Source organism: Mytilus edulis, chromosome 6, assembly GCF_963676685.1.
Source record: "Mytilus edulis chromosome 6, xbMytEdul2.2, whole genome shotgun sequence".
NCBI classification, from domain to species: Eukaryota; Metazoa; Mollusca; class Bivalvia; order Mytilida; family Mytilidae; genus Mytilus; species Mytilus edulis.
In genome coordinates this window covers 85723338-85742628 of record NC_092349.1, presented here as the reverse complement: position 1 = coordinate 85742628, position 19291 = coordinate 85723338, and the positions used below count along the sequence as shown (strand labels likewise).

Genomic DNA, 19291 nt, shown 5'->3' with positions numbered 1-19291 from the left:
GACGACGGACGCCGGACGCCAAGTGATGAGAAAAGCTCACTTGGCCCTTTGGGCCAGGTGAGCTAAAAAGGGGATAAGCATAAACCGGTCAATTATAGACCTATTTCATTAACTTGTATTTGCTGCAAGTTAATGGAACACATAGTAACATCACACATTATGAAACATCTCGAATCAAATAACATCTTGTACGACCTTCAACATGGCTTTCGGCACTCTCGTTCTTGTGAGACACAACTTCTCTCCTTCATTCAAGAACTTCAATCCACAAACAATTCAAATACACAAACAGACCTTGTAATAATGGACTTTGCGAAAGCCTTTGATAAAGTTCCGCATCGTCACTTACTATACAAATTACACTATTTTGGCATTAATGGAAACACTTTAAATTGGATCTCTGCATTTCTCTCTGATCGAACCCAGACAGTTGTTCTGGATGGAAGATCATCAAGCACAGTCCCAGTCACCTCTGGGGTTCCTCAAGGTACTGTCTTAGGTCCTGTCTTATTCTTGGCGTATATCAACGACCTTCCAGACTACCTTACACATAGCAAACTAAGACTATTTGCTGATGACAGTATCTTATACATGCCAGTTAAATCCCAGAGTGACTGCCTAAAACTGCAAGCTGACCTTGACGCAGCTGCAAAATGGGAAGAGGACTGGCTGATGGCCTTCCACCCAGACAAGTGTAATGTTCTCTCTGTAACAACCAAACGTCAACCTTTAAAACATAATTACACTCTCCACAATCATATACTAGAATCTGTTACATCTGCTAAGTACTTAGGCATCACATTACAATCAAACCTTAAATGGGACAAACACATAGATGACAATATATCAAAAGCCAACAAAACTCTCGGCTTCCTTCGAAGAAATCTGAAAACATCAAATCAAAACATCAAGAGCCAGGCATACCAAGCACTTGTCCGTCCCAAACTCGAATACTCTTGCTCAGTTTGGGACCCCCACACTTCAGAATCTATTTCAAAGATAGAGATGGTCCAAAGGCGAGCTGCTCGGTATGCCTGCAACAGGTATCATAATACTAGTAGTGTATCAAACATGCTGAACACACTAAACTGGCCTATTTTGACACAACGCAGACTGCGTGCACGACTGGTTATGATGTACAAGATCACACATCAACTTGTTGCTATACCATCTAGCACAATTCTCATTCCATCAGACTCAAGAACCAGAAAACATCATTCTCACACCTTCAGACATATTTATACATCAAAAGACTCGTACAGATTTTCATTCTTCCCATACACAATAACTCAATGGAATCTTTTACCAACCACAGTAGAAAATACACAGACAGTCGACTCTCTCAGAGATCAGCTAACATATGCTGTTCTCTCCACTATTATTTAAAAAACTTCATCTCATGTACATCGTTTTAATCACTACATCTGTTCTTTGCACTGTTTGTAAATAAAACTTAATTTTAATAAATAGGCCACGTATGCACCAGTTATTAATCATCTTTATTCAGATGGAAAACTGGAAAACTTAAAGAAGAAGAAGAAGAAGTACAGAGTTAGGCTAATAATAGTAATTTCTTACAGTACAAACTTAGGTTAATAATAATAATTTCTTACAGTACAGAGTTAGGCTAATAATAGTAATATCTTACAGTACAGAGCTAGGCTAATAATAGTAATTTCTTATAGTACAGGGTTAGGCTAATAATAGTAATTTCTTACAATACAGGGTTAGGCTAATAATAGTAATATCTTACAGTACAGAGTTAGGCTAATAATAGTAATTTCTTACAGTACAAACTTAGGTTAATAATAGTAATATCTTACAGTACAGAGTTAGGCTAATAATAGTAATTTCTTACAGTACAGAGTTAGGCTAATAATAGTTATATCTTACAGTACAGAGTTAGGCTAATAATAGTAATATCTTACAGTACAGTGTTAGGCTAATAATAGTAATATCTTACAGTACAGAGTTAGGCTAATAATAGTAATATCTTACAGTACAGAGTTAGGCTAATAATAGTAATATCTTACAGTACAGAGTTAGGCTAATAATAGTAATATCTTACAGTACAGAGTTAGGTTAATAATAGTAATATCTTACAGTACAGAGTTAGGCTAATAATAGTTATATCTTACAGTACAGAGTTAGGCTAATAATAGTTATATCTTACAGTACAGAGTTAGGCTAATAATAGTAATTTCTTACAGTACAGAGTTAGGCTAATAATAGTAATTTCTTACAGTATAGAGTAAGGCTAATAATAGTAATATTTTACAGTACAGAGTTAGGCTAATAATAGTAATTTCTTACAGTACAGAGTTAGGCTAATAATAGTAATTTCTTACAGTACAGAGTTAGACTAGTACAGAGTTAGGCTAATAATAGTAATTTCTTACAGTACAGAGTTAGGCTAGTACAGAGTTAGGCTAATAATAGTAATATCTTACAGTACAGAGCTAGGCTAATAATAGTAATATCTTACAGTACAGAGTTAGGCTAATAATAGTAATTTCTTACAGTACAGTGTTAGGCTAATAATAGTAATATCTTACAGTACAGTGTTAGGCTAATAATAGTAATATCTTACAGTACAGAGTTAGGCTAATAATAATATCTTACAGTACAGAGTTAGGCTAATAATAGTAATAGCTTACAGTACAGAGTTAGGCTAATAATATCTTACAGTACAGAGTTAGGCTAATAATAGTAATTTCTTACAGTACAGAGTTAGGCTAATAATAGTAATTTCTTACAGTACAGAGTTAGGCTAATAATAGTTATTTCTTACAGTACAGAGTTAGTTAATTAGCATATCTAAGATAGAAAGAATTTTCAGACCAGTATGTTTTGCAAACATAAACAAAAACAGCATATAATGTTGGATAAATTTGTTTTTAATATATGAATAAAAATAGGTGTAAGTTATACCCCATTCAGACCTCAACCTGACTCGTTATTTTAAGACATCTAAAAACCAACATATAGTCCACAATAATATACAGGTGCATACCCCACATTTATATTTATTCATAATTGTAATACCCTAAACATGGAGGATTTTTTTGTGTCATTATCTAAATTGAATAAAATATACACCCGCAGAATTGATTTCTCAAAGAGGAAGATATTTATATAAAGTTGATTAATCATTTATGCATCAAATTCAACCCATGCACAAAAGTTTATACATCTAGATTTGCAAAAATATTCAAGTTAACAGGATTTATGTAACATTTCATATTTTATTTTCAATAACAGGACAGTGACAATCCAGACTTGAGAGATAGAGGATATATTTACTGGAGGTTGCTATCAACAGATCCTGCTGCTGCTAAGGAAGTGGTATTAGCAGAGAAACCATTGATCTCAGAGGAAACAGATCTGATAGAACCAACATTACTTGATGAACTGATTTGTCACATATCTAGTCTAGCCTCTGTTTATCACAAACCTCCTAATTCATTTGTTGAAGGTCGTCAAGGTGGACTGAGGAGAGTTCTACCTCCAAAATCTTCATCGTAAGTAATGACCCCATCATTTTAGATGTATTTTCTTTGCATAGAATTGATATTAGAAATGTTGATAGGAGAATCAACCCGAATCTATTATAGGTTGTACTGTATGAAGCCAAATAAAAAGGAATATCAGAAATATTGTTTAAATGATTTTCGTATTACCTGAAGTAAATTTGTAACAACTCTCCTGTTTCTGTCTATAAATACAAAATTATGTAATTTTGAGATAACTTGTTATGAATACTTTTTAGATACAGGAAGCACACTAGACGGTAGGATGCAGCAAATGTTCTTTTTATTTATTATCAATGCTATCAGTCTTTGTGGTTAATGGAAATATGTGAGAAATTAATAAGAAGAAAATAGAATTTATTTATTTTACAAATTTTTTTTTCTAAACTTACCGGTAATTTAAGCTCATGACATTTTTCTTTACAGATTTTCATGAAAACCACAAATTCTGATTGAATGTGAAATATAACTTTCTATATGTGTATGATTAAGAATGCTCTTATGATCTTATCTCACAAAAGAACATTACAGTACTGACTGAAATTGTGTATGATTCTGTCCAACTATGTAAAAAGTCTGAATACTGTGGATTCATTATTATTCGATACCAATTTTTGTGGGTACAGATAAACGAATATGAATGTTCAACAAATAGCATGTTTTCATTAAGCTTTGTGTACAGCAAACCCATCAAATATCCACGAAAATGCAAGTTTTCAGCAATCCACGAAAATTGATGCCCACAAAAATAGATGAATACACAGTATTATATGATATTGTCAAACTACGTACAAATTCTGACTGAAAATAATCTTAATTCTTTCCACCCATGTGAATTTTAGGAAGTGAATGTTCTGTTTTTTATACTGCATGATGCTTTTTCATGCAGTCCAATATTATTGACTGTATACACATTTGTGATTCAAGTCTGATATGAACGAATTTCATTTTCTATCAATATCCATTTTACATATTCAGACCATATGTTACCTCTGCATCTTTGTGTTACAACCAAAAATATTCTTGTATTAATCTATTTTCTTGCATCTAGTCATTATACGACCGTAAAAATAAAAAAAAAAATGTCGTATATTTATCACGAAGGCGCCGGCGTCGTCGTCAGCATCGTCTGGACGGATTGTTTCTGGATAATAACTTTTGAATTAGTAAAAAGAAATCAATAAGATTTTAAGACAATGTTTATAACCACAAAAGGAAGCTTGGGATTGATCCAAATTTTTGAAAAGTTTAAAGAAGAAATCTTTAATTGCACAATATTGCACAATAGATTTGTAAGATCTCGACATTTGTTTTGTGTCAGAAACTCATATTATGTCAAAAACTTATTCAGAGCTGTATCAAGCGTGAATGTTGTGTCCATACTTACCCCAACTGTTCAGGGTTTGACTTCTGCAGTCGTATAAAGCTGTGCCCTGCGGAGCACCTGGTTTTTTATTAGATTTCTATTCTGAGCTGTTTACATGGTCATTGGTTACCTTCTGATTTTATTTTTTTTAAATTACAAGAAAAAAATTCTCACACTGCCTCGCATTTAAAATGTATTAAATGTCCGACTTGTTCAATTATAGAAATAGAATTTCCCAATGCTGAGGATCTATTAAGTGAAATGCAGAAATAAAATTGCACGTAAGTAACCTGAGAAATACAACCAGATTATTATAAGCCCTCTCTAGAAGTGCATTTTTTATCTGACAGACACCTACTTCTTCGTTTGTTCTACTTTGATATGAGTATAGACAGGATTACCACAAAAACACATGGGTTCTTTTTTCTTGATTCATGATGTATTTTTGTAAGTTATATATACAGGAATTTATTCTTGTAGAGGGAACTTGGCCGAACAAGAGACCCAAGCTGTGGTAGAAAACATGGGAGCTCCTGCTGCTCCACAAGCCACTGTGATACCTGGTGTGGACTCACTGATAGGAGATCTGCTAGATATGGACCTGGGTGGTCCTTCAATGGCCCAACAACAACAGATGTTTGGTGGTCCATCACAGACACCAGTACAGACCTCTGGTGCAATGGACCTCTTAGGAGAAGGGTTAGATTCCTTGGTAAGAATTAAACTGAATTTGTAAATAACAGATTTATCTTTTTTAAATTCTTCATATCAAATCCTGTTTGTGATAACTTGACTCACATTTATTGGGAGAAATATAACAATGGCAAGAATGTAGGCAATTTTTCCTTTTTGTGGACCTGTAGGATTGCTAGATTTCCTGCAAAATTTCAAAGTTCAAAGTGTGGGGGGGGGGGTTCTGGCTTCCTCCACCAATAAAAATGTACCACCATGATATTGACAAGTGTACTGGATGTTGTTTTTAACACCAATCGAACAATCAATCAATTATGTGCAATTAATGTCTCTTTACTTTGAGAATATTATGTTTACATGATATTGTTATTGTCTGATTTCTATTACAGCTTGGAGGTCCTGCCGGTGATGGTGGTTTAGGTGGACTAGGAGATATCTTTGGAATGTCACATGATATGTTTAACATTATATTGTTATTGTCTTTTATCTATTACAGCTTGGAGGTCCAGCCCCTGTAGGTGATGGTGGTTTGGGTGGACTAGGAGATATCTTTTGAATGTCACGTGATATGTTTAACATTATATCGTTATTGTCTTTTATCTATTACAGCTTGGAGGTCCAGCCCCTGCAGGTGATGGTGGTTTGGGTGGACTAGGAGATATCTTTGGAATGTCGCAATCACAGTCTTATACTCCACCACAAGAGGTAAATAAACAATGTACAATGTTAAATCACTCAATAAACAATGTACAATGTTAAATCACTCAATAAACAATGTACAATGTTAAATCACTCTCACAAGAGGTAAATAAACAATGTACAATGTTAAATCACTCACAAAAGAGGTAAATAAACAATGTACAATGTTAAATCACTCGCACAAGAACTAGATCTTCTGAGAGTTTAAGAATAAAATTTATATTTATTGTTTGAAAATAAAGTTTGAAAGATCAACATTAGGCCATAAACATTTTTTATAAAACATACATACTTTGAAAGAGAATTTTTTTTAAATTAACTCACGAACCAAGAATATACTATTCTGAGAATTCAAAGGTGTATTTTGTTGAATATAAATCTGCTTGCATTGTGAAGAATGTTTTGATGTATTTGGACTTTTTTATACTTTACAATTTTTATTTGTTTAAATTGTTTTGCTTTATACTATCTTCCAACATAACTAGATTTCTTTTTATACAAAACTCAGAATTTGAGATTCATAGAAAAATAAATTTTTAAATTTCTTTTAATCAATAAGCACTTAACTGAATGATTGTTATATTATAGGTGTGGATACCTGCAGCTAAGGGAAAAGGTTTAGAAGTTACAGGAACATTTATACGCAAAAATAACCAAGTTATAATGGATCTGACGTTTAGTAATAAAGCCATGCAACCTATGGCTGGATTTGCTATACAGTTTAATAAAAATAGGTAAGAAAGAAAGCAATTTATTTGAATACAGCACTTTCATTTCTTGGAAACAGTTTAAAAGAATTGTATTCAACCTTATAAATGTATTAAAAGGATTTAAAGGGAAATTCCGCGATTTTTTACTTATCATCTAATTATGTTCATCTTAACATAAAAAACACATTTGCAAAGTTTTAAATTTATATTCCTTCTAATAACGGAGAAAATCAAGTATTTGTAACGTTTTTGGTTGAATTCTCGAGTGGGTCGTGACGTATTAGCCCGATTTATTGAATTCTGGGAAAAAATAAAATCTGTTTAACTCTTATAGCTTATCGACAATATACGTAATTAAAAGCGCACAGCTGACGAATGGTCGTAGTTATTAACCACAATATAATAATGAACGAAAATGAATATGCATATACCGTTTTGTATTCATTGAATTAAACTCCTATAAAATTATATGTCTCTGTCTCTAGTAAATGTTTTTGAATAAATTTAATTAATTATTGTTGAGATTTTATTCATAAAATATTTATTGAACATTTTTACTATTTACTTGTCTATTTACCGTTATTGTTTTGATAATCATTTCAATGCAACTAATGTGTGAGCAGAGTGTGTATATTATTTTGTAAAGGTCACTGTATATTTCTCGGCTTGAGGTCAATTCGTTTACCTTGTAGCTATTTAGCCGCAGGTGTGAGTTCAAGCGTACACAGGTATAAATGTTGTTATTTGGAAAGGATATCCAGAAAGGATTAGAAAGAGTATGATGTCACGATGTTAATACACTAAGATTTAATACACGATGAGAATAAAGATTCAATAATTAAATTGTGTAAATTAATTGAAAATAAAATTCAGATTCGTAAATCCGAAAATGTATAAAAATAAAAGGAAACAATTTTTGATTACTTTCTTAACGGGCGTAAAGATTCAAATATGAAGTAAAAAATAGTAGTTTTAATCTTTTAATAAAAACTAAATGCAATATTACCCAATTTGATATACCATTGTTCATCTGTTTGATATCATTGACTTTACCGGAATTTCTTAACTTGTATTCAAATCTGGCTGTGTTTAAATGCTAATAAAACTATTGCAATTTTAAAGTTTTTAATTGACAAAAAAATACAACATACATGATTTTTTTTTAGTTTCTTTTTAACATTTTATTCTTACATAATTAAATTCATTTGACAATCATTTACACGAACTTTTTGTGAAAAAATACCAATTATCTAAGCTAAGGCATTAATTTTTTTTAAGGATTTTTGAGGATTTTTTTTTTAATTCTATGATAATAGTTGTGCAATGTTGAACATGATAGCCGTCATTAATCCAAATAAGTAATACAGTAGTTGTAATAAAAGTTATATTTTAGTCATGCATAACTGATATTGACGAATTTAGAATAGTTCGTCCATACATCGTTGTTCTTGAAACAATCATTATTAGTATACATGTAAGTTTCCTGACGTATAAGAGCCATTGAGGATGAGCTCCAGAGAAAGCAGACTAGTAGCGTTTCGTTCCTTTTTTTGTTGGGAAAGGAGATGAAATGCAACCGCTTGTACAGCTAAACAACAGAATTACCATACAAGCATTTATAGTCAACACAATCAGAAACAGTTCCCATCGTTAGACGGGGAATATGAAGGCTTTCAAGAATGAACAAGTGACATGTCTAACTCGAACAGTTAGAAAACGGACTATCGACATCGACCGCTTGTTCTTGATATTTGAAATTATATGCATATATACGTATACGTTTATGATAGTGATGAGTTCTTGAGTCTGACAAAAACTAAATTCCTTCATGGTTATATCTTGCCATACGTTTATATTGGTTTGTAAGGTGATTACTCAAAATCGTTATTTGAAAATCCTGTTTGTGAGATGTATATTCATTTCAATACAGAAATTTCGTCTATATATTTCACAAGTGTATAACACGGAGAAGCTCTGAAGGTCCATTACTCCCCTTTTGTTTGGATGTGAACCATCGATGTTGACAGCAATATCAAAGAATAAGATGATGATGGTAGAAAGAACTATGGGCGTCATGTGGCAAATATTACATGCATATCGTACAATGAGTTGTCAATCTGTATGAAAAGATTTCCAATACAACCATATTATTGAGAAGGAATGTTTACATGCTATACTCTCGTACTAGTATTACAGGGTTCTTGTGGCGTTCACCTTAGACACACATCTTTTTAACGATGTTTAAAAAAAAAGACAGAACCAATTTAATGTCATATTTCCCTATTTTTTTTTAAATATAACTAAAAGTCTTTCATCTGACAAGATTACCCCTATTTAGCGGACAAGTTATTTATTCTTTTTTCTATTATTGAATACCAAGAAAAAAAAAAAATCCCGAAATTAATTTGAAACTTTGATACTCAAAAGTTTCCCAGCAAAATATTCACATCCCTTCGGGATAATTAGTGTTCTTCCAGTGGCATATATAACAATTGTGATGACGAATTCCTTCCTTTGTTCGAAAACAATCTTATTGAAATATAAATCTGTGATTTTACTATGTCCACAACTTCAATGAACCAAAGCAAAAGTTATACATCGACCTGTATTTAAATCAAATTGGTTCTCTTCTTCTTCTGGTATACAATAGTCTATCGACATTCGATGATTACATACTGTTGGCATACGTGGACTAGTCTATTTACAACACTTTTACCCCTATTTATTCAAAATATATGTTTTTTTCTTATGTTCAATGTATACATGTATATATTTTAAATTGCGCTATAGTTCCGTAACTTTCTATCCAGTCGTATAAACGAATCGTCGGCAAGTGCGTACATTTTTTTAAATCAATATTTCTGGTATGTTCCAATCTGTCCTTCACTTTTGACAATGAGTATATATTACATTTTCCCAAATTCACCCTTGGAAAAAATATTTAAATAGATTTAAATTTCATCAAATCTTATTTTTTGGGTATTATTTATATTTTTATGAATAATATTCTTTACACCAGAAATGTTATTTATAAACAAGCGTATGAAACGATGCGTGAACTTGCAAGCCCCTCACAATACCTTTGGAAGTAATACCTTTAGCCATGCTGGTGATCAGAAGAGGGAAGATCAAAATTTATTTGAAAACAGTTTATTACTTTAAAGAATTATGAACAAATTAGATTTTCGAAAACAATTTTCACGGAACACTTATTTATGATTTCAACTTTGACTTTTCACCTAATTCCAATATCAAGTTTAAAAACAACAGACCATGGTTAGTTAGTCGGATAAAACAACCGTACGATTGACAAGATATCGACACGCAATTACGACTACATCGGTTACTGTAGTTTTGTTTCTTTGTGGTTTATAGACATACCGTTTCATTAATCGGGAAAGAAGGACAAAATGGCGGAACGCAGATAATTAATACTCTAAATTTAAAATCGATGGTGATCGCTTATCTAGCGGAATAAAACTTTAATATCTATGAATTTGAGCATTTTTATACAGAATGAACATAATATCAATTTTTGATTTTTTTGCGAAGTTTCCCTTTAAAAGAAATGGGATTTAATATTCATTATTGGTTGAAATGAGGGTTTGTGCTACTGAGGGATTTAGGTGAAGTGGTTGCTTATTCTTCTGTCACTATTCTTTTCCCAAACACGAATTCTGGCCTGGTTTAATCATTGGTACTTTCTGATTTTTATGTAACAACAACTTTATTGTAGTTTTAAAATGGGTAGGCATTATATTTGTGTTATTTTAGCCCTCACTATCGCTCGGGCAAAAAAAATCACGAATATAATGCCTACCCATGTTAAAACTAAAATAAAGCATAGCTTGCATCAATTATTTCTTAAATTTTATTAGACAAATAATTTCTTGAAAAAGTTTGTGAAAGGTTATGATTTTATTTTTAGCTTTGGTTTAATACCAGCCAATCCATTACAAGTACAGAGTCCTTTACCACCCAATCAGAGTGCCAGTACATCTTTAGTGCTGAATACAACTGGACCAATACAGAAAATGGATCCTTTAACTAGTTTACAGGTAACATACTTAAATCAGAGAATCAAAAGTGTAAGAAGCATGAAAAATCTTTTAAACAATACACGTAAGATATAACAGGAATATATATCTAAAACAGTCTTACAGAATAACAGACTACATCTATCACTAAAACTGACTCCTACTTAAAAACAAACAACAAACAGTATGTGGTGATTACTAAGGGTTTATATGTGTGGTGATTACTAATGGTTTATATGTGTGGTGATTACTAAGGGTTTATATGTGAGTTGACTACTAAGGGTTTATATGTGTGGTGACTACTAAGGGTTTATATGTGTGGTGATTACTAAGGGTTTATATGTGTGGTGATTACTAAGGGTTTATATGTGTGGTGACTACTAAGGGTTTATATATGTGGTGACTACTAAGGGTTTATATGTGTGGTGATTACTAATGGTTTATATGTGTGGTGATTACTAAGGGTTTATATGTGTGGTGACTACTAAGGGTTTATATGGTTTATATGTATGGTGATTACTAAGGGTTTATATGGTTTATATGTGTGGCGATTACTAAGGGTTTATATGTGTGGTGACTACTAAGGGTTTATATGTGTGGTGATTACTAAGGGTTTATATGAGTGGTGATTACTAAGGGTTTATATGGTTTATATGTGTGGTGATTACTAAGGGTTTATATGGTTTATATGTGTGGTGATTACTAAGGGTTTATCTGTGTGGTGATTACTATGGGTTTATATGTGTGGTGACTACTAAGGGTTTATATGGTTTATATGTGTGGTGATTACTAAGGGTTTATATGAGTGGTGATTACTAAGGGTTTATATGGTTTATATGTGTGGTGATTACTAAGGGTTTATATGTGTGGTGATTACTAAGGGTTTATATGGTTTATATGTGTGGTGATTACTAAGGGTTTATATGTGTGGTGACTACTAAGGGTTTATATGGTTTATATGTGTGGTGATTACTAAGGGTTTTTATGGTTTATATGTGTGGTGATTACTAAGGGTTTATATGTGTGGTGACTACTAAGGGTTTATATGGTTTATATGTGTGATGATTACTAAGGGTTTATATGTGTGGTGATTACTAAGGGTTTATATGGTTTATATGTGTGGTGATTACTAAGGGTTTATATGTGTGGTGATTACTAAGGGTTTATATGTGTGGTGATTACTAAGGGTTTATATGTGTGGTGACTACTAAGGGTTTATATATGTGGTGACTACTAAGGGTGTATATGTGTGGTGATTACTAATGGTTTATATGTGTGGTGATTACTAAGGGTTTATATGTGTGGTGACTACTAAGGGTTTATATGGTTTATATGTGTGGTGATTACTAAGGGATTATATGGTTTATATGTGTGGTGATTACTAAGGGTTTATATGGTTTATATGTGTGGTGATTACTAAGGGTTTATATGTGTGGTGATTACTAAGGGTTTATATGTGTGGTGATTACTAATGGTTTATATGTGTGGTGATTACTAAGAGTTTATATGTGTGGTGATTACTAATGGTTTATATGTGTGGTGATTACTAAGGGTTTATATGGTTTATATGTGTGGTGATTACTAAGGGTTTATATGGTTTATATGTATGGTGATTACTAATGGTTTATATGTGTGATGATTACTAATGGTTTATATGTGTGGTGATTACTAATGGTTTATATGTGTGGTGATTACTAAGGGTTTATATGTGTGGTGATTACTAAGGGTTTATATGTGTGGTGATTACTAATGGTTTATATGTGTGGTTAACCAGTTTTCATGGGGTAAAGGTGAACCATGATTTCAATTATTCAACAAAGTATAAATTTTGTAATCAGACTTTGTCAGAACCACAAAATCAAACATCCATCAAAACACAATTTTTCCTCAATCCACAAAAAGTGGTGCTTATAAAAAACCCAAACCCACAGTCGTTACAGACAGAAAATGTGGAGAGTTTAAAAAACATTATTATTGTCCACAAACCTAATCCCTTGCCTATCAAACTTATACATTTTATATCGTAAAAATAAACACAATTGAAAACTGAAACAGTCCAGCTACCAACAAGATGAATACTAACTTGTAAAATGTAATAAAAGTCAGAACATAATTTGGATAACAGTTTCAAGCTCGGTTCTACAGGAAGCCAGCTAAGATAGCTGTAACTGTTGGAATCCTACATAATGAAATTTAACACATGTGTTTTTGCAGTACTACCTATCTTATGTTATTTGTAATTTAAGTATATTCTTGTTTCAGGTTGCTGTTAAAAACAATATAGATGTATTTTACTTTAGTACTACCTATCTTATGTTATTTGTAATTTAAGTATATTCTTGTTTCAGGTTGCTGTTAAAAACAATATAGATGTATTTTACTTTAGTACTAATGTGCCCATACATGTATTCTTTACGGAAGATGGTGAAATGGAAAAACGTGTTTTCTTAGCAACATGGAAAGATATTCCTGCACAAAACGAAGTCCAATACACAATTAGTAATGTTGAACATAATGCTGGTAGGTTTGTTTATTGTATTCTATAAGTTCAAAAATTTTTGCTATGTTTTTATTACTGTTAAAACTCCCATAAGACAAATTCCCAAATTAAATTTCATTTTTTTTAAATTTTTGATAGTATTAGAATTTCCTGAAATTATTAATTCAGCTTTTTCCACAATAAAGTCACACACAAAATTCTGACCTATGCAGTATGGGCTTTGCTCATTGTTGAAGGCCATACGGTGACCTATAGTTGTTAATGTCTGTGTCATTTTGGTTTTTTGTGGATAGTTGTCTCATTGGCAATCATACCACATCTTCTTTTTTATACTTACAGCATTATTCTTTTTTACAGTATTCTGACATAACATTGTCAAAATTGACCACTGACAGCTTTGGCCGTTCCCTAATTTATGCTCTTTTATTGATATATTTATAATTTTTATTGTTTTCTATCCAAAACTCTCAGCAGATTTGCCCATCAGGTTGCTTATAAAGTTGACTGCAGAAAAAAGCTTTGAAAACAACAAATTCAGTATAAAAAGTATGATTTTATTATAATACCTTTACCTCTTTACCTTTACAGATACAGTTTCAGCTAAGTTAAGAAACAATAATATATTTACTGTTGCCAAAAGAAATGTTGAGGGACAGGATATGTTGTACCAGTCGCTTAAACTGACCAATGGAATCTGGGTATTAGCTGAACTAAAGATACAACCACCAAACACCAACTTTGTGGTAATTTATATTTTGTTATGTAGTGTTTTTACTTCCCTTTTCAGGAATTCATAAATAAAGACTTGCTTATGTACAATGTATATTCAGATATTTGAAAAATTCAAATTAAGGACAATTTGGAAAAAAATCCTTTTTAATGAAAATAATTTGAAATTATCTTTAAAAACATACAGCATGTTGAATTCAGAACACTTTGGGTACACAGATTTTGTATTTTTAAATATAAGGAGATTTATATTAAAAGAATATATATCTACAGAAATCTGTTAATTTATAAATGAGTCCCAATGCAATTTATCAAATAGGGAAGCATAGAAAATAATTTTTTATGTGGAATTATTTTTGTATCCATCCTCCAACCACTTGGGTTTTTGATATGACCTTCTCTTTTATTTGATTGATTATCTATCTATCTCTGAATCAATCATATTATGATATTTTAATAGTTTGTTAATTTATTGACGGTAAGATCATGTGTTTATTGGATTTATTGCTAGCAGTTGTTTAAAGTTCAGGAGAAAAATAGCTGCAAAAAGATGTTTTTGGATTTTAAAGAATTCATTTAAGAAAAAAAAAGTGTTTTTTAAGGGGAGATAAAAAATGGAAAAATATATTTTTGACAATTAGAATTTAATCAGTTAGTCCTTTTTCAGCTATTTTTCTGTATTAAGTTCATGTTTGGAGCTATGAACAGAAACTATATGATTTTATGAAATAGCTTTTTAAAAATGGATATTGTTGCTAGATATTTTAACCAGAGGTATGCTTTTGTTGGCTAAAATGCTATCAGGAAAGTGGTTATAATAGGAAAAGTGGGTTTAATTTGAGTGTGAAAATAGTGAAATATACATGTGGTGTGTCTTGCAGTTTGTCATTTAATAATTAAGAAAAGTGTGGGTTTCAGAATTTTTGTCAGATTATGGAGTCCTCAGGTTTTATCTGCATAATGCCATTAAAGATTTTGTTCACTAACCCCTACATTTTTTCTTTTAAAAGTTTTTAAAACCCATATTTGAAAATCTTTTAAAATTCATGTTATTTTTAATAGTTTTTGAATGAAAAAAGGTGATAATATTTAATGTTTTGAAAATCTAGAGAGCATCATTTACTGCTAATTTTTCAATGGCTCATATTTTGAAAAGAAGAACACAGACCCTTCATTTATTTCTGCTTTTTTAGTTCCGTTTTTTTTCTATACTATCAATTTATAACAGTCTTTTAAAAAAACTTGCAATTTTGAAACAGAGTAGCAAACATCCTTAAAATACACAAATTGACCAAATAAATGTTGAAATAAAGGATTAAATGGTGCCATTTGTTAATTGTGGATGAGTGAATATGATATATAAAGCAGGATGTGGTTCTCTTGGCCTTCCTCCACCAGTGAAAACTGACTGCCAAGATATAGCTCATAGTGTTCAAATCAATTCAGCCATATTTCTAGTTATTATTTGTTATTTTTAACTTTATTTAATTATTTTAAATAACTGTGACATCACTGAGCATGAAAAATAGAAAATACATTCTAGATAGTCATTGATGTAATAGTTTTGTGTTTTGTGATTTGCTATATTGTTCAGTGTTACATTAGACAGTGTAGATGGTTAAGTTTATCATGTTTATGTTAATATGTTAGTGAATGTATTTTTATGCATTATAACACCTTGGAATCAGAATTTTAAGTTGAAATTAAAAACAGCATAAATTACACATAAAAGTCTTATAAAGTCATGAACCAGAGCATAATCTCAATTTTGAACGAAAGAAAAAAAATTAAGTTGTTACGGTTCATTTCTCTATTGTGTTTTTGAAATTAAAAATACACTCACAAATTTTTGAATGTTTCAGTATTTATTAAATTAATTATGTGTAATTTCATAAAGCATGCATCAAAAGGATATTAATGTTATACCATTGGTTTATTTTCCCGTTGTTTACAACATTATTAACCGATTAAAATATTTTGTTGCATGTTTTTGAAATATTACTCAGAGTGCATAGGCTTCTGAAACAGTTCATTTAAAACTAGTTATTGACGTTCCTTGCCTGGAATAATCTGAAGTTCTGCACATCATTTTTGTCAGTGTCCAGCCAATGAAATAGCTCAAAATTATTGTCTAGTTAAAGTAAATTCTAAAACTCGTGTCTTGTAAATGTTCAATTCATAATCTTTCATGTATGAAGATTTGTGTATACCTTTTGATACACTGGTCTCTATTATCAGTGCGAGTTATTTCAATTATTGGTCTAAATATATAGTAAATAACACCATGATGATGTGAATAACTGAAAGTATTGACATTTTTTTCCAGTGCAGGAACTATCTCAAACTTCAGTAAGATTGCATGCAAAGTAAAATGATCATTTTCACTTGAGAAGTGTTAAATAGTATCAATTTTAATTTGACAGCTTTCCTTGAAGGCGCGAACTATGGATGTATATACGGTTATACAGAAAGCCTATGATACCATTCTGCACAATTAAATGTACGTCACCTTCTGTGGTAGGAAGCACATTGCATGCTATATCATTTTAGTTTTTTTGTCAAGTTTGTTCTTCATATATATATATCCTGTCAATTAAGGGGAATTTTTAAAACGTTTTTATCAAAGGAAAGCATGCTTCTTTTAACAGTTTTCCTACATATTTTTAAATCTTTCCAGGTGGTCACATTTTTTTTTCTTATTATTTTTAGCTTCTGAATTGAGAAAAGCACAAGTGGATAAGCTGGACTTGTATGGCTTTCTATAGTTTTCCTTTCTGAACAATTTTCATTTCAACATGCAGCTCTCACTTTTTTAAATAGTTTTTGAAAATCTATTGATCTGTTTTTTTCGCTATTTTGCCTTTGAAGTCATTGATATCACATGTACCCTTAGTTTCTAACAAAACTTTTTGGATCTCAGGCAAGGTTCATGATTTATTAAAAACAAAGATCAAAGGGGAAAATGTGCAAAATAGCGACAAAAGAGAGTATAGATTGAGCTTATTTTTTAATATATATTTTCCATGGGTCTGTAGGATCTTAATCAAAGTATCTAACAAATAAATTATTTTCTGTTTTTCAGGTTTCATTAAGAAGTGGCACACCTGACATCTTCCCAGAAATTTTTCAGATTCTCGACACGATACTTCACAATTAACGATTTTGCCGATTTTAAATGTTGTGTGAAATAATTGTTAGAGAGTACATTCCAAGTGTGACAGCTTTCTGGATTCATACTTTATAAAACATTGTATCTTGTAAAAGGCTTCGCTATTATTGTTCATACATGTGTTGTTTACATTCACTGATGAGAGTAAAAAAAATACTGGGTTTGGTTAAAAGAATGTATTGTTGTGATAAGCCGTCAGTTACAATTTTTGTTATATTAATTCATAATAAACAATGTAATACTCTATTATTCTATACTTGTAAAGAACATGTAGCTATACAGACTAAAGATCAAATAAATAAATGGTATCTTTTTTCCCTCTCATTTATGAAAATCTACATCATATATTGGAAGCTAGACTTGCTACAATTCCCTTTCTATTATTTCACTCTTACTAATTTATATGTTTACTGATAAGTGCCAGCCTACTGATTGCCCTTGGAGAAAGGCCTTCCTTCTGCAGATGTCAGTATAATTGTAATCTCCTAGTTATAGCAGTAAAATTATTAAAGGGGCAAAATTGAAGAAAAAAAAAGAAAAAAACATAATTAGGAAGGGACATGTAGCAAGTCTAACTGGAAGCCAGTGTCCAAGTGTTTTAAAAAAAAAAGTGAAACTAATCACTCCAGTTAAATTGCCAAGGCTGTGTACATTTTGGATCATTCATTCCTTATAGTGATAAGCCAATAGATATAAGATGTTGTATGAGTGCCAATGAGACAATTTTTCATCCCAGTCACAATTTTTAAAAGAAAAATCATTATAGGTGAAAAAAAAAAATCGGTTTTCAACACAGAGCCTTGGCTCAAACAAAACAGCAAGCTATAAAGGACCCCAAAAATGACTGGTGTAAAACCATTTAAACCATTCAAGTATGTATAAAGAGTTGACTTTTCAGTGATCGATGTCATATACACTGCTTGACCTTGTGACATTGCTCATTTATCAAAAAGAACTCTGAACTGGTCTATTGCACCGGTCATTTGCAAACAAAACTGTATTGTGCATAAGAGCTTGTAGTTGCCCGAGGTCAATCATTTAATGGTCAGTGAATGGTTTACACTTCCCTTACCTATTCTTGGATACTGTAGATTACTTATTATTCCTTGGACATTAATATTTTTGGATTTCATGGGTTTCGGTGAACCACAAATTTAAATGTTTAACAAATTACAACCTCTATATATATAGACCTGCATGGAGACATTGGCCAAACCAAAAAATATAAAATTCACAAAAAGCTAGTTTTCCTCAATCAACAAAAAACTGGTACCCACGAAAATAATTGAATTCACAGTGACTTACTGTGACTATCATTATGATTGCAAGGAATCTGTACCATACTAGACCATATCTTTTGTTTTAAGTCTTGTTAGTTGTCTCATTGATATATACCATGCTTCTCCTTTTATTCATTTTATGTGATTGCTGAAATGACTAGGAAGTTGTGACATAGGTAGCAACTTGTATTGTGAAAGCCAAGTTTTTATGCGTCAGGGGAGTATGGCGATGTCACACAAAGTTTTCAATTCAACCCGCTTAATTAGTTTGTCAACGGCTCTGATTTCCTATCCAGCACAGCCAAATAAGTCTGAATCAGTCTACACCAATAGCCACTAGTCCTATTCTCTAGATTTATAAAATAGTATTTGCAAAACTTTCTTAGACACAAGAAAAGTGTCACAATATATATATAGGCCTTCAGACTAGGATAAGATTTTTGTGTAGACTACTAAATTCCAAGATTGGTTTTGCTGAGGTGAAGGAAAGATCAAATCTGCCATACAGACATTTGCACATTACAATACCATTTCATATGCCAAACATATTTGACCTATTGATAAAAAATCAGAAATAT

At 31.4% G+C, this 19291-nt stretch overlaps 1 protein-coding gene across 7 annotated transcripts in view; it reads left to right on the top strand.

Moving 5' to 3' along the window:
- LOC139528728 (AP-1 complex subunit beta-1-like) overlaps positions 1–17746 on the top strand; it is a 40611-nt gene extending 22865 nt beyond the window's left edge. Inside the window, exons 14-24 of one of the 7 annotated variants that reach the window (XM_071324864.1) lie at positions 3262–3521; positions 3770–3790; positions 5377–5608; positions 6199–6294; positions 6877–7022; positions 10927–11056; positions 13384–13555; positions 14124–14278; positions 14725–14742; positions 16688–16764; positions 17347–17527. In XM_071324864.1, coding sequence (XP_071180965.1) covers positions 3262–3521; positions 3770–3790; positions 5377–5608; positions 6199–6294; positions 6877–7022; positions 10927–11056; positions 13384–13555; positions 14124–14278; positions 14725–14742; positions 16688–16762 — 1305 coding nt within the window. In that variant the 3' untranslated portion in view covers positions 16763–16764; positions 17347–17527. Of the gene's footprint in view, positions 1–3261; positions 3522–3769; positions 3791–5376; positions 5609–6198; positions 6295–6876; positions 7023–10926; positions 11057–13383; positions 13556–14123; positions 14279–14724; positions 14743–16687; positions 16765–17346 lie in introns of all 7 variants that reach the window. The other 6 variants (XM_071324867.1, XM_071324863.1, XM_071324870.1 and 3 more) reach the window with 6 other exon arrangements.
- The last annotated feature ends 1545 nt before the right edge of the window (positions 17747–19291 follow it).